Raw genomic sequence first — 16775 nt, forward strand, 5'->3', positions numbered from 1 at the left:
TCGAGCCGCAGGTTCCCTACCCCTGGTTTAAACCGTCCTCTTTTATTTGAACTGTGGAGGGAAACCAATACCAAAAGAACACTGCATCATCATCTTTAAACAGAAAGATTCCATGCGCAGTCAAGCAATCGTAAGGAATGAGACTGGACTGAAAACATTTGTTTCTGTCATTTATGGCACAAGACTCAAGTAACAGAATCAATCTTTCCCAAAGCCTAAAAACCTTGTCTGACAGAAGCGTCCTATGAACAGGTACTCTTTGAGTGAAGACAAAATGGATAAAGACAGACGCAACATTTAAGGGTGAAGACAAGTGTAAAGTGTGGTTCTCCAGTCACATTCTTGACAGAGAAAGTAGCAATTAACTACCACACAAGTGCTTTATGCTTTTCATAGCTTTAGCCTGTTCATCCCACCCCCCCTTTTGTTTGTTTGTCAGTAAGCAGCAATCTTAGGGGAGATGATAGAAGGTGACTTTTGCTAGTGGGGAAATGGCAGTATATGTGAATCCTGGCTTTAATTGAGAGACAATGCAGTGTAACAGTTAGAGTGTCAGATTAGGATCATTAATGCACTTGTGGTTTGCAGTGAGCATACATTCCCTTTGGGTAGGATTCTTGGCTGCACACACGTCCTCCCCTCCCCCTCTGAAGTTCACTATGCCACAGATCAGAGAAACCCTGTGGTTTTTGAAACATGGCAAAATGCATCCCTCCTTCACAGGTAAAGTGAAGGGAATTAGCATGCATTTTGCTTTCTTTGAATTTCTTTGCTCCTCTCAGCTTTCCCCACGCACACAACAGCAGTTCCTCCTCATGTGGACAGAATGAGGAAGTGGACGGCAGGTGAAAAGATGGATTGGCTCAGCTGTGTTCACTTTGCAGGGGGAGAAACAGAAAACCGCTGGAAAAAAACCACTGCAAAGCACACAGCTATGAGGTAAACAGTGCATAAATAAATGGTCTAGAACTTGAGAAATCCAGGAGTGGGTCCCCACTCTGCTATGGGAGCAGGCTGGGTCACCTTGGTTCATTCACACACTCTAAGCTTTACCAACCTCACAGAATTGTTGTGAGGAAAAAAATGGAGGAATGGAGGACGATGTAAGCTGCTTTGGGTTCCCACTGGGGAGAAAGTTCACGTATAATCTAAGCAAATAAATAAATGCTGGCATCATTTCTGCCCATCAAATCCACGATGGTGTCAGAGTGTACCTTTAAGGTGGGGGACCTTTGTTCCGCCCCTGGAGGCAAAATCCTGTAATGAGTGTGGCATTACTGGTGAACACACATGTCCCTATTTGAGAGAGAGTTTGTATTTTCTGGCATCTGTCCCTGGTAAATTACAGTCCGCAATTCTGCCTTTTGGAGCTGCCTTGTTAACATGTTGTTAGCTTAAGCTGCTAGAACTGGCATTCGTCAGGGTTCAGCTCTCTCTCCCCAGGGTTTCCCAGAAGTTATATTTCTAAGCAGGCAAGTGGTGCCTCTTGTCTCTAATGTGCATGCATTGAAATGCACGCATGTGAACATGAAGACACCACGCTGTGTTTTAGCCTTCCATTTTACACAATGCAGCTGCTGAGGTATATATTGAAATGCAATTCCATATTGTCCGACATTTATATTTTCCCCTAATATATTTTAACCACAAGCACAAACATCTTGACTTGTAAATCAATGGCAGATTGGCTAATGCCAAGTAACTGAATATGGTATGCAACAGAGTACAGTGCGAGAAAGAAACAGGCATTGGTATGAAAACAGGAGTGTTTTTAAAGAACACCCCTTATTTTCATCTATGAAATATCAGAGGGGATGTGCAAGATGTGTATGTGTGTGGGAGGAGTTGTCTGGGTGGAGTGGAACAATGAATATATATGTGCAAGGGAGAAAGAGTGCACAGGAGCTTCTTACCAAAACAAACAACCCCCTAAACAAATCCATCAACCTGTTTTTCACAGATTTCCCTCTTGATATATACATAGTTCAAAATTGAGTTATCTAAGGGAGTTAAAAATACCAAGCATGCAAAAGATGCGACTAACATGGTCACTGACGTATGCTCCACGCCTCCCACCTGGCACAACTTGTGAGTTGACCGTCGTCATGGAGATGTTCCCCTGCTGAAGTGCTGATGCAGGTACCACGATTCCTTGGGGGTTGCCAGATACTGCAGTCATTGAGTTGGGAGAATTCTGCAGCATATCCTGGAGACAGAAGAGAGATTGGAGGGGGAAAAAAAAGCTGAACATGTTGTCCTTCTAAGGTGTTCAGACACAAGCTCAAAATAAAATAATCCAGTCTAGGGTTATCTTAGCTGCCTGCTACATTTTAGCCCTGAATAGTTTCTCAGATCTCTGTCTATGAAAATGAATAAAATGCCCATCCCACAAGCCACTACATCAGCCCATGCATATTTCTTCTTATTAGGTCCCTTATCCTTTTTAAAGATGTACCCTATGGCTTAGATCCAAAAATCTTCACTGATAAAAGTATTTCCACCAGCAGACTGTAATTTCTGTTTCCTTTCTCATGACATGCCCTTGAACTGCTACTTCTAGGGGCCAGGGGACTCACAGGGATGGGACGTCTTTCAAGGAGGTCTGCTGTGCAAGAGCGGGGAGAAACTGGTGAGATTCACCCCCTTTTGCATGCATGGAAATGACTGGTGGAATCCATCACTGCACTTGGAGCTAAGCATTATACTATGCACGATATGGGAGATCTGCAATCAAGCTTTCCCATTGTTCTCCTGAAATTCTAAAAGCAGTTGCTGGAAACTCTAGCCCAGTTCAGTCTGTGGATGTGGTGTGTGCGTGTGGGGGCGTTATTTAACAGCCCTCCCACACCACTAACCTGATTTCAATTACTCTCTCCTCATAAAGAGCTGTTTGCTCCATAAGGAGACATATAACCTACACATGAAAGTTGCTCTAACTATCCATCCATTATTTCCTGCCACTCTTCCTCATGGCTGAGACCAGAGGAGGGATCCAACCAGTTCTCACCACTTCTCTAGAAGTGGTTACTAATTTTTTTTCTGAGTGCTGAGAAGGGGTTACTAAAGCAACCTCCCTGCCCAATAGGGACAGGAGGTGCGTGTGAGTGGCGGCGCCACTGTTTGAATCCCACCACCATCGGAGCCTGTTACTAAAATTTTTGGATCCCATTACTGGCTGAGACGGCATCTGAATCTGAGCCTGCCCAGTATACACACATTGCTTCTGGAGGAAGGGCTATGTGAGAAGGCTACTGCCTCTGAAAAATACGCCTTACATTACTGCTGTAGCAAAAAAGATGCATTACCATCACAGTTCCCACCCTATTATAACGTGCAGATGTCTTGGGGGGCGGCATGGGGATGTTGTTGGTGCAACAATGTTACGCCATTAGTCAGAGAAGACAACAGGAATGTAGGTGGACCATTAGTGATCAAAGTCCCAGCACCTCCACTTACAAAGTGTAATTTCCCCTCCACAGGTGTCAATGTCAACAAAACCCTCAAATGGCAAAGGTGGGATGTTAACACCTAGAAGAGCTGTGGATTAAATGTTCCCCTATTCAGGAGACAATCACGTAGAACTCTGCAACCTTTGCTAGTATCTCCCTAGATTCCTAAAAGCACTTTTCATATCATTAGGGACTGCATTAAAATCAAGGAGATTTAAAGCAATGTGCATGCTTGCAGCTAAGTGTTGCTCTCTGAGGACAAGCTGTTCCTTAAATCAGTTTGCAGAAACTTTGGTGGTGGATAGTGCTGTCAAGGCATAGCTGACATGGTGACTCTGTGGGGCATTCAAGGCAAGGGGCGTCTGGTGGTGGTTTCTCTTTGCTGCCTCCACTGAGAGAACTGTGACTGGCCAAAGGTCACCTAGCAGGCTTCATGTGAAGGAGTGTAGAATCAAACTCCCTTCTGCAGAAGGGAGTTTGCGGCTCTTAGTCACTATACCATGCTGGCTCTTGTTGTGGAAACTAAATCCATGGAATGAATAGAATGGGCATGCCTTTTAGAGGAATCACAACTCAGATGTGCTTGGCTGCCCTGGTCTGTCAAACACTTTGAAACGCTCATTTAAAAGATGGTAACAGTAGACAAGAGCAGAGAATAATTACAAAGCCAGGCTGGTGGTATACGTAGTGCTTGTGGGGGAGTGGGGCAGGGAAAATATGGGCAAGAAAGGGAACCCAGTATGGGAACAAGAGATGTGAAGGCTCAGGAAAAAACAGGAAGATTATGAAACAAAAATCATTTCCCTCTTGAGGACATCTTTCCAGTTTCACGATGGAAAAATCGGAAAAATCTGGGGAACAGGGACAACATTTCTATAGATTTGTTTTCCTCTGGAATAAGTGAAATGCTTTTTAAGACAAGGCTTTACTCAAAATATGTAGTACAAAATTTTTTACATGACATTCGATAATGGCCCATGTATACTGCAGAAATGAACAACATATTTTAAAGAATAATTTTGTTTACACTAATATTTTAAAATATTTCTGTTTATTTTTTGCATTTATGTCTATGTTATAATGTGCTTTAGGATTATTAAACATTGCTAAAGTGTTTAGAGTTTTCAATTTTATGACATTTAGCTTGATGTCCAAATTTGCTGATAGTCCTACCTATCATGGCTGTATGAGAGTGCTGAAATTCAGAGTTTCTTTTCTACCTTCAAGTTTTATTTCTGCCTCTCAGATGACAAAAATTAAGACAAGTATACTAAAGTAGGATAGGGTGCAGCAGTTTGCAACTCTTTCACTTTTTGTGTATAATTGCATTTTTTCTTCTAGAAAACCAAAATATTTATACTTTTCAATTTCATAAAAATGCCAAATAGTACAATTTTATCTGCTAAGTTATAAATAATGTATTTTATTTATTTATTTATAAATAATAAATCATACTAGCATTTCTAGGCAGCTTATGGAAGTTAAAAACCACAATAAAACCATCATCAATAAACTATAACAATTAAAACGACAGTAAAAATAGTCATAAAATAACCCCCCACCTCAACTTCCCCATCCCCTAAACCAGCAACTGTAATAAAAGTCAGTGAAAGAAGTCAGTAAAATAAGTTTAGGTTTAATAGAAAATCTAAATATTGCTTGTATTTCTGTTTTTCAAACATTTCTGCATTTTTCCACGAAAAAAAACAACACTTTTTTCCAACTGTATCAACATTTCTGGAAAGTTTACATCTCTAATGGGGACACCAGAAGTCCTGTGGTACAAAGCCAGGCTGGTGGTATACGTAGAGTGGTAAGTTATAGCCCTGCAGCCCAAGCTCTTCTCACAACCTGAGTTTGATCCCGATGGAAGTCAGTTTCAGGCAGCCGGCTCAAGGCTGACTCAGTCTTCCATCCTTCCAAGGTCGGTAAAATGAGTACCTAGCTTACCGGGGGTGAAGTGTAGATGACTGGGGAAGGCAATGGCAAACCACCTCATAAACAAAGTCTGCCAGGTAAATGTGATGTGAAGTCATAAGAACATAAGAACATAAGAACTAGCCTGCTGGATCAGACCAGAGTCCATCTAGTCCAGCAGTCTGCTACTCGCAGTGGCCCACCAGGTGCCTTTGGGAGCTCACCAGGTGCCTTTGAGTCAGTGGTGGGATCCAAAAATGTTAGTAACAGGTTCCCATGGTGGGGGGATTCAAACTGTGGCGCAGCGCCAATGGGGCTGGGCGGGGCACGATGGGGTGTGTGGCCGGGCATTCAGGGGTTGGGGCATTTCTGGGCGGGGCTGTGGCAAGGATGCAGCCGCTGTGCCGGTCCTTGGGTGGGAAACGAATGCACGCAGGCGCAGGCCGCCACACACGCCGGTGCACCTCCTGCTAGACTGCTTCAAGTTCTGCGTGCTACTGCTGAGAGAAGGGGCGTAACTAAGGCAAAAATCACGTGGCAAAATCACCAATTAGTAACCCCCTCTCGGCACACACAAATAATTAGTAACCTACTCTCGGGAACCTGTGAGAACCTGCTGGATCCCACCTCTGCTTTGAGTGCTTGCTCAGGGGACTACCTTTGCCTTTAATGTGATGTCAGTTTACTTCCTTAAACTTGGCTTTTGTCCATGACTTTTTATTTAGGGAGAATGCAAATTCTAATCTATACAAGCATCTGTCATCACTGAACTAGAAATTAATAGTTATTCCAGATTGTTCCATTAAGGATCATTGCCTTATTGATCTATAATTGATAACATCCCTCCCTCCTCTGTATTTCCCAAGCGACTTGAAGCCATGTTTGCTCAGCGGTTCATGGCAAGCATTAGAAGTTTGGTTCCTTTTGGAAATGAAAATACTGGGGAATTCTGTTGTCTTCATAAACATCATATCATTTATAAGGAGACAAATATTCAGAAGCCACAGCAAGTGGATTAGAAACAAGTATGGCTTTGAAAGTTAAGGAAACTGATGTTTTGCTAACAAGTGGGATTGGGTTTAATGATAGCTGAATGACAACATTGATGATATTGCCCACCCACTGGAATACTGTCAGGTTTTTGGAAACAGATAAATACAGATTGAGATCAGAGAAAGTACAGGGGAAAGGGACATGTGGTGAATTCAAGGGCAAGCTGAACTCAAACCTTGTGGCTTGACATCAGGTAAAATCTGGAGTAAGGTCAGCGTGCGTAACAGGCCTAAGAGATTTTCTACATTTTTTTCCAGTGGCTCTGGCTCTGTACTGCTCTGTACTGGTTTCCATATGCATTTTTGTGCCTTTAATTTTCACTCTCACTTTCATTTGCTTTTAAAAAAAGTAAGTCTCTATCTCCTTCCCTTGTGGAGGTGTGCCTTCTTCCCTATATCTCTATGATGAAAGTAACTAGAGACTTGCTTAAAAAAATTAAAGCTTTGAATCAGACAATATTATACCATAATATCACTATTTTGGGGACCTTTTTTTTTTTTTAAAAAAAAAGAAGGGTGTGCTCTGATGCCACTGATAATGGCACCAATGACAATAGCAGCTTGAAAATCCCCATTATTGAAACCACGTGTGGAAGAAAATAACCTGACTCCACAACTGTAAAAATGCACATGGGGCAAATGTGCTGAAGAACCTGGCCCAAACCACTTCCAATGCTTGTGAATTGATTCCCATGAAAATCAGGAATTACTCAAGTGTGCGGAAAAAGCTTAAGCAAATCCAAGTCTTTCTGATCCAACCACCTCTGTGAGCACTACAACATCATTGTGCAAACATCCTTTTTTAAAAGTCCAATCATTCTTTCTGTCTCTTGTTATGCTTACTATGTACAGAGATATGTATACCCAGGAAAACCATATTCTGCAACAGATGCAAATTAAGAAAATGAAGCTCATTTTAATATATTTACACAATTTGCTGTAATCCTGTGAGAAATGCTGAGAGCTATGCAGGGTCTAAACCACTGGAAATATTGCTCAGACCTTTCTGGCTTCAGAGATTTCACCCTCAAACTTCCAAGCCTATCATAAGGCGAGATGAGGCGAGGCCAAGCGAGGTGAAGAAAGAAAGAAAGAAAGAAAGAAAGAAAGAAAGAAAGAAAGAAAGAAAGAAAGAAAGATCCATCTAATTTTGAGCTTGATGCCCAGAACTGGTTTGAGCGCTTCTGTTTGGAATGATACACACACCCTTGATAAATGGCTGCAGACAAAAAAGTGCCTTTGAATGTTTTCAAACCATACGGTTTCTCTTTCAGAAATTTTGTATATTTTCCCTCCAAGGTAAAGAACAGCTTGTGTGTAGGTGTACAATTTGCACGTGGGAAATACTAAAGGGGGAAAGGGTACAAAACCCCACTACAGCTCTAGTATGAATAGCTCCCAGGTGCTTTTAAGCAAATAAATAAATCGATGGGAAATTAGTTTCTGTATATCCTGTCATCACATCCTGTTGAGTGCTCCATGCAGCTAACTGTCTGGGCAGTATGAAACGTCTGGGAACTCTAGACATTGTGAAACTTCTGAAGTTAAGCAGGTGTGGACCTTAACCGATGGGAGGCTGCAAGGAGGCCCACAGAAGCACAACAGCCAGCGTAGTCCAGAGTGTTGGACTAGGATTTGGGAGAAGTTGGGATAGTCCCTGTTTCTCAATTTAACCTACATCACAGAGGTGTTGCATAAATAAAATGGAGTTGGGGAGAATTCTGCTGACCAGACCAAACTCCTTGTGAAAAGGATGGCATGAAAAGGGAATATAAATTTAAACAGAAATATAATAAACATTTAAAATATTTCTTATTTTATACATTAAAATACTCTTCAAGATGGGTACACAAACTATCGTCAGTCACGGAAACAAGGAAACCATTGGGAGTATAAGCTACTGGGGGCAGACCAAACAACAAATGACCCTGATTCTCTTCAGGGTCATGATCAGATAAAACAGAAGTGTCCAACTCTGGCACTTCAGGTGTTCATGGGCTACAATTCCCATCAGCCCCTGTTGGCATGGTCAATTGGTCACACCAGCAGGGGCTGATGGGAATTGTAGTCCATGAACATCTGAAGCGCCAGAGTTGGACACCCCTGAGTTCAAACCAGTGGTGGGATTCAGCAGGTTTGCACCACTTTGGCAGAACTGGTTGTTAAAATGGTGCTTGTAAACAACCAATCGTTGACCACCAGAATCGGTTGTTAAATTATTTTAATCCCACCACTGGTTCAAACCTCAGCAGACTGTAGCGGGATCTGTCCATGACAAAGGCAACTGTTGGTCTCACCAACACTCTAACTCAGGTGTAGGGAACCTTTAACACTCAAAGAGCCATTTGGACCCGTTTTCCACGGGAAAAGAAAACCGCAAATAATTTTTGACATTTAAAATAAAGATAACACTGTATATATTGGGGTTTTTTTTACCTTTTACTCCACTCATTCTGAGAAGCGCATGGATGCACCCACCCTGCTGCCTGCAGGGCGGGCAAGGATGGGGCCAGCGGCTTGGCCTTGCCAGCTGCCGGGAAAGCACCTGCCCCGCTCGAACAAGGCGGGCGAGAGGGGAAGCCCACGGCGCGGCACGGCCCAGCTGTCCGCGGGAAATTGGTGCACCCGCCCTGCTGCCTGCAGGGCGGGCAAGGATGAAGCCGGCGGCTCGGCCTTGCCGGCCACCAGGAAAGCGCCCGGCCCGCTCCAACGGGGCGGGCAAGAGGGAAAGCCTGCGGCGCCACCCAGCCGGCTGCGGGCAATTGGTGCGCCCGCCCTGCTGCCTGCAGGGCGGGCAAGGATGAAGCTGGCAGCTCGGCTTGTGGAGCCGCAGTGCAAGGGCAGAAGAGCCGCATGCGGCTCTCGAGCCGCAGGTTCCCTACCCCTGCTCTAACTGGTGCTTTGTCAGAAAGAAAATCATTTGAGGGAGATGGAATTCAGATAAATGGTTATGAGTTTTTTTTCAACAAACAAGCCGACATTGATGTGGAACTGGCCAGAATTGTTCCCACTGTCCAGCTACATCTGGGTGACAGAAGCTAGGTCTGGACCCTCCTCCAGGATTTTATCCCAGATGGCTGTACACTTTTGATTGCATTGTCCTGTTATTCAGCTGTCTGGCAGCCTTGTATTGTTGAAGATTTTCACAACTGGAATCAACTGGTTGTTGTGGGCTTTCTGTGCTGTGTGGCTGTGGTCTGGTAGTTTTTGCTCCCAACATTTCACCTGCAAATGTAGTTTGCAATTTCACAGGAATGTCACAATAAGAGGTATTTCCCTGTGCCACAGAGAGAAACAAATTTTATTGTGACATGCCGCTGAAAATGCCAGCTACAAATGCAGGTGTAACATTAGGAGTAAAAAGTACCAGACCACGGCCACATAGCACAGAAAACCCACAACAACCGAGTAGTGCTGCTTAAACTTCTAGCTGACCATGCCAAAGAGGAAAAGTTCAGCTGCCAGACACCACATAACAAGGAAACCGTGATGCACAAAGCCCTATAGAAGTCATAGCATAGAATGACTTTGTCAAAGAGGCAGTCTTTTGCTTCAAAAGCTTTTTGTGACTAGGATTTTCACTGAGCCACCCTAATATGCTGCCAGTGACTCAGCCTTTCGACTCGTTCGGTGTACTGTACAAGCCATCTGCTCCTTTTGGCTGCCATTGGTCTGGCTTGCAAGACACGCCTCTTGCAAAAAGCACACTAAGCACATGCCAAGAAATTCTCTTTCGGGAGCCAGCCATGCTATCAGTGCACAGCTTGCAATGCTGGGAAAGCCCCAAAGTAAATGATGCGGAATCTAATTATTCAATTATTAAAGAAGACATTCTTGTCATTGTCTGGGATAAAGGGGTCAGCATTCAATTAACACTTTTGCATCGTGGATTAAATATTTATCTTATCTGAATAAACCCACTACTTTCTCAACATTTGTTCACGACACACAGTAAACAATCTCTGGCTTCCAGAAAATGGAAACTCTTGAGCAACAACCCAGCATCAAAAAAGGGGTGGGTGGGTTTAAATTCTTTTTCTCTGTAATGTTCATTAATTTGTTCTACAAGTAAGTTCCTCAATCCAATTTGGCTTGCTATCCAAGAATCTGAGCTGTGCTTTTTAGGACCTTTCCTGCATGCTTGGAGTTACTCCTGATTTTCTTGGGACTTGATCCCACAAGCACTTGCTCCCACAAGAGCCAGCGTGATGAAGTGGTTAAGAGCAGGTGCACTCTAACCTGGAGAACCAGGTTTGATTTCCCACTCTGGCACTTGAGCTTTGGAGACTTATCTGGTGAATCAGATTAGCTTGTGCGCTCCAATATATGCCAGCTGGGTGACCTTGGATTCGTCACAGTTCTTCAGATCACTCTCAGCCCCACCCACCTTGCAGGGTGTTTGTTGTGGGGGGTGGGTGGGAAAGGAAAGGATACTGTAAGCTCCTTTGAGTCTCCTTACAGGAGAGAAAGGGGGGAATATAAATCCAAACTCTCCTCCTCCTCTTCCTCCTCCTCCTTCATTGGAATCAGTTTGGGTACAGTTCGTTCACATGTCTGCCTCCCTATGCATTTTCACAGCTGCAGTACCTTTTGCAGTATTAGGGATTTGTGGATTACTCCTCTTTTCTGTATTAATGAGGGGGTGTCAAGACCAAATAAGGTTAAGAAACTCCTAGCAGGGGTGGATTTAGCCAATTTTTTTTGCTCACATAATTAAATTCAAAGGACCTCAAGCACAGTAACTGGTTTGTTGTTTGAATTATTTATTTTTTGTTGCATCTAATGTGATATTGCTCAAGGCTTGCAGGCGAAATGAAAACATAAAGTAAGAACATTTACAGTTGTAGAGTTAGTTTATTTTCTTCTGTACGTGGCTTAAATAACGAGGATGTCCAATGGAGGATGTTGTCATCGTCTGGGTCATTGTTGGTGATGTCAGAGCAACCCCCTCTTTTAAAAAGGCCCTATAATAGTGATATAACAGTGGAGTGTTGGAAAGGTAGTTTAAGCAGGCTTTCTGAATTCAAAGCTTAATTTTTTTAAAAAAAGAAAGTGAGTCTCTAGCTTCACCCCTTGCAGAGATATGCCCTTTTCCTTACATCTCCATGAGGAAAACGGCTAGAGACTTACTTTTTTTTTAAAAAAAAAGAAAGGTGGGAATTCAGAGAACCTCTTTAACTGTTATTCAACACTACAACATTATATCGCTATTTTAGGGCCTTCAAGAAAAGCCTGGCCCCCTTACAGAAAGAGCAGCATAAAATGTACTACATAAATAAAGTATGTGCGCGTGTGTAAAGTGTCATCAAGTTGCAGCCGACTTGCAGCACCCTCGTACAGTTTTCAAGGCAAGAGACTAACAGAGATGGTTTGCCACTGCCTTCCTCTGCACAGCAACCCTCAAATTCCTTGGCCGTCTTCAATCTGAACACTAACCATAGCTGATCCTGCTTACTGCCAAAGTCTGATGAGGACAGGCTAGCCTGGGCCATCCAAGTCAGAACTCTAACTTTCCAACCATTGTCATTCTTATAAGTGAAAATGAATTCACAACACTGGTTAATGGATTTAAAACAAACAAACGAACAAACACCACAGGGCAGTGCATCTTTGAGCAAAACATACCATATATGCAAATACTTTCCAGGTCTTTAATTAAGGTAAGGAACTGATACTGTTCAATGAAATGATCTGTAATAAGAGACTTCTGAAATGTTAATTAGCAGCTTTATTTTCCCATGGAAATACACTGGTTCAGGTCTTAGAACTGCAAAACTGATTTTCTCCAGTGTATGAGGAGAACTGCACTTGATCTTAGCCAAAAGGCTCAGAAAGTTAGGTCATAGTCCGACCCCCCTTTTCATTAAATGTGGATGACACCACAGTTACATCATGCACTAGAGTCGGTTTGCAAAGATACTTAAAATCCTTTCACCGATACTGTCAATTACGCTAAGTCCGGCGGTCGCCTCCCCACGCTGCGTCTGAGTGCAGCCCCTGTTTACCCCTCGTAGAAAAGCCTCCATGGCTTTTGACAACTGAGACATTTGTTCCCCACTCATTTTCCATTCAGGAAATAGCGCGGGGTTCCACATCAAGAGTCAAAGAGGCAATCGAGCGTTCTGATTGGCTGGCACGCATGTGCATCATTTACACATGGGAGTTGCAGCCAGCCGAAGGCGGGGCTCCATTTTGATTGGCTGACCCGAAAAGTTCGTTTGGATAAGCTGAACGCATTGTTTTAAGAAGTCTGCACATGCTGACGTTACTACCTGTTGCAAATTGCTTGGGCAGAAAAATGAAAGTAATATCGGTTTCGGTTTACACCGCCAACAACCCTGTGCTCAGCAGCACTTTGCCAAGCTGCAAAACAGTGGAGCTCGAGCAAAAAAGAGCAAAAAAGAGCAATGTTGGCACGTCTTGTTGTGCACACGTCTCAATTTCCGAGCACTTTCTGACGGGAATACCCTCCCTAAACAAAATGGCGGTTCCTGTTTCCTGACCAATGTGGAAGCTGCGTGTCAGAGCTTAATCAGCCGCGCGTAAACAGCTGAGGTTCCCCACCCCCCTGCGGCACCTGCAGGGTTTTTGAAAATGTTGCTCTTTTCAGAGGACCTAATTTGCCGCGCGACAAGGAGGTGGGAGAGCGGCAAATTAAGGGCAGCTGCGCAGTGGGCGCTGGTGACGTGGGGAACGTCCATCCTCCTCGTGTCTTTTAAAGAGATGACCCCGCGGCTTATGGTGAGTGGGGAGTGGCCCCAAAGTTATAGTCTTCTCCAAAAGTTGACACCTTCAAAAGTGGTCTATTGGCAATATAGCAATTGAGCAGGTTAAAATCTTCAAATTTTGGGCATTCCTGTTCAACGTAATCTAAAATGGTCTGCTCATTGACTGCGTGGAATTAATCTGGCTAAATACTCAGCAACAAAATAAAACAATTATTTTTTTTTGAAAGGTAATTTATTCCAGCAGCAATTAAAATTTTGTAATGCAATTTGTAACACAAATCTTATATGGTATTCCTATATGGATTATGGCTTTTAATAATGCTATCGCAGACATCCAAGCTTCTTTCTTAAGATAAATATTAGGGGATCCTAAGTGTGTTCCTTATCTAGCCATTTGTGCTGAATTGGGTCAAAGTTGTACAGAAGCTGAGGCTCGGATTGCTACTTTTAAATATTGGATAAAAATTCATTTCAGAGCCAAATCAGAAAGCCTTCTGGAAGTGTTGTAGTGCCGACGCGACTGGCGGGGAGGGGGTGCGACATCCTGGGCAGAGCAGTGGTGGAGGCTGGCCAGGGCATGGTGCGGGTGTTGACCTGCCTTCTTTGGCATTCATAATCAACTGCAATCTATGGCCCAATATTTTTATAATTTAGATGCCCCTGTTCCTAAGGCCCATTTTTAAAAATAATTTAGATGCCCCTGTTCAAAGAAGAGCATTTCACTTGGCATGAACCCAATCTCCTCCTAGGAAGGTTTTGGAATGTCAACCATCAAGAGAGGTTCGTTCTTTGGAGTTAACTAACCAGACTCGATATCCCATATCAACCGTGAATATCAACTGTATGAGGATCTTTGCAGCAAATACCTTTCAGCCTTACTTCAGACCAAAAGATTTATAAATAAGGGCCAGAAAATTCAGTTTTTGTTGTCAGATTCTGACATGGGAACTTCTGTTCTGATAGCAAAGCTTCTAGCAATTAAAGCAAAATAAATAAAGTTCTTTTGATATTACTATTATTCCTTGTTAGGATACCTATTGTTGTTCTATTTTACCTCTAATGTGTTAAACTGTTCTATGTATACTATAATTTTATATTGCTTGTGTAGAGGATTTTATTGTTATTTTTTATTTTTCTTGGTAATTTTAAATCTGAAATGATCTGGAGCCCTTGAAGTCAATTATTGACATACATGGGTTATTTTCTTGCTGTTGAACCTTTCTTGAGGCTGTAGAATGACTTTGGGCAGGTTCTGATTTATGGCTATTAAAGGTTAATGAAATGAAATGTATGAGGAGAACTGAATTCAAATCCCTACCCTTCCATGAAGTTCTCTGAAGGAGATCATCTCTGCACACGACCAAGTTGGAGGAAGGGAAGAATAAAATTTTAATAAATAGAACTATTCAAGCACTTAACTCAATCTACGACTTGCAGTGTCATTCTGTTACTATTTTGTGCTACTACCTTACCTCGGAAATTATGCTTTCCAAAATCTGACTTGTAGGTGAATAAATGCACACTGAGAATTTAAAATTCCGTCAGACTGGACAAACAGGCTCATTCAAATGTTAATAGAAAGCAAATAGAACAAGACTGCAAAATAAAAATTGTATAACTTGAATGTTCGTCATGACTTCAGGGTTTCTGCACAGGGAAAGATTAGGGTTTTTTTTTAAGAAGTCATCAGGGTGGTGTTGGTGAGAGGAAAGGATTAGATGCTTACCCCACGTGTTAAACTCATATTTTGCTTTTATAATATGACAAAGCTTTTGTTCATTTCTTTTGTTCAGTTATCTGACTGAACAACTATGCCATTCCAATGGCGTATTATCAGAAATCATTATAAACACACGGACAAGATTTTTATGCATGATGAGAATCCCATGAATTAAAAATAGATTTTGGCACAGTGTTCCCTTCCCACAGTGAAGAAACGTTATGGGTCCATTGCACAATCCAAAGGGACATTTAAAGTGTCCGGATTCCATCTGAACAGTGTCTCCAGTTTATCCTTCCCTTAATCCAGATCAGGTTATAAACTCATGCCAAATCCAATGTTAATGCAGATGCCAGAATTACAAACCATTTCCAACTCTACTAGTGTTAATGAGTGGGGATGCTGAGTGCAGTCTGCAAACTTTATTCAAAACATGATAATCCATAAACAAGCCCTCTGTTGCCAATTGTTTATGAGTTCTCACCCTAATGGAAACAGATGCTTTCCCTGTGCTGTTTTTAATTGCAGTCTTTGCCAATATTTCCATTTGTACTGAGCTGTCCCTTCTACTGGAAATAGGTCTAAAATTTGGAATAGTTAGTGCATGGGCATTTCCAGTGGTCAGTTTTGTATACTTTATAGCCTCACTGTGGGTGTGGGTGTGCTGAAAATGCTTGTGGGAGTGGTGCAACCCTGCACCAGCGTGTTTGCTGATGGGTCTATCCTTGATATTACTAAGGAATGGAGCACTTGGCAAGGCCATCCTTTTACACCTTTCATGGCACTGCCAATTGTTTTTAGAACGTTGGAAGGTGGATGAGTGGGCCAAAATTACTTTTAATGGGCTATTGGGGATCTGATTGGTTGTGTAGATTCTTCAAAGTTGCTTTGGAAGCAGCTGCTACCACAGCACAAAGCCTTCATGGTGTTGACTGAAATTAAGTTGCATATATACAAGAAAATAACAATACATCTAGTTTAAAAAGCATCCTGTCAAAAAGAACTGAAAAACCAAAAAAGTGATTATTACACTTATGCATGATCTCACTCCCTGACATTATGTAGTTGGTTCTTCTGCCTTTTCTGGCAGCCATTTTGTAGATGCACCCACTATCCTGTGTCAGAATTCCCACAAAAAGATCAGGAACACCTATTTTACAGCTTACATCCCCCCCCCGCATTTCCATCCTAAATTATACTGCTGGATAACATCTGTATAGCCTACCCAGTCCAGCAGCTTGCATGTGGACTAGCTGTTAATAGTATTCTCTTTCAATATCTCCATGTCTGAAATACAGATGGGAGCACTCATTCACTGATTGCATAGAGAAAGATGAGAGTTTAAGGGCTTTATAGAACAGGATCTCCCTCCAGCAAAGCTCTTGTCTTCTAGATATGTTTACAAGACAAGGGCCTCTACTATGTGGGCTTTGGGTGTTACTGTCAAGAACACTGCTATTTAACATCTGTTCTTCAGTCCCAGAGCCTATAAAATGGGCCCAGCATAAAGATGGTCCAACAAACGTGCCCACATTTACTTGAATGGAAGATGACACTGAACGTAAGCTGACTCCCTTAAAAATGTTATACACACACCCAAAAATGCATTATACCACATAACTGTAACTTCAATGTGAACGCAACAGTTTTTGATGGCATACCTATGAATAAGCTTAGTCTTGCATTTGAGTAACGACTCTTTCCCCATCCTTCATTGTATTCAAACTACATTTTTACCCCATCCTTCCTCAAAGGAGACAGGCTAAGCTAAAAAAGTGAGCGGCCCAAAGTCCTCCAGTAAGTTGCATGGCAGAGTGGGGATTCAATGGCCGTTTCTGCACGGCACAATTATACCAGGTTACAATTGGTATCTAACAACCCAGGTCTTTTTTTTATCCCAGTTTCTCCC

The 16775-nt window shown here is 42.6% G+C and overlaps 1 protein-coding gene across 7 annotated transcripts in view; it reads right to left on the reverse strand.

Annotated features, from left to right (window-relative positions):
* The window catches only part of PKNOX2 (PBX/knotted 1 homeobox 2), a 352275-nt gene that overhangs the window by 31254 nt on the left and 304246 nt on the right, over positions 1 to 16775 (reverse strand). For all 7 annotated transcript variants that reach the window (XM_048512663.1, XM_048512660.1, XM_048512662.1 and 4 more), the window contains one exon: positions 2077 to 2206. In XM_048512663.1, coding sequence (XP_048368620.1) covers positions 2077 to 2206 — 130 coding nt within the window. The remainder of the gene's footprint in view (positions 1 to 2076; positions 2207 to 16775) is intronic.

The sequence above is a fragment of the Sphaerodactylus townsendi genome, linkage group LG12 (assembly GCF_021028975.2).
Source record: "Sphaerodactylus townsendi isolate TG3544 linkage group LG12, MPM_Stown_v2.3, whole genome shotgun sequence".
Taxonomy (NCBI): domain Eukaryota; kingdom Metazoa; phylum Chordata; class Lepidosauria; order Squamata; family Sphaerodactylidae; genus Sphaerodactylus; species Sphaerodactylus townsendi.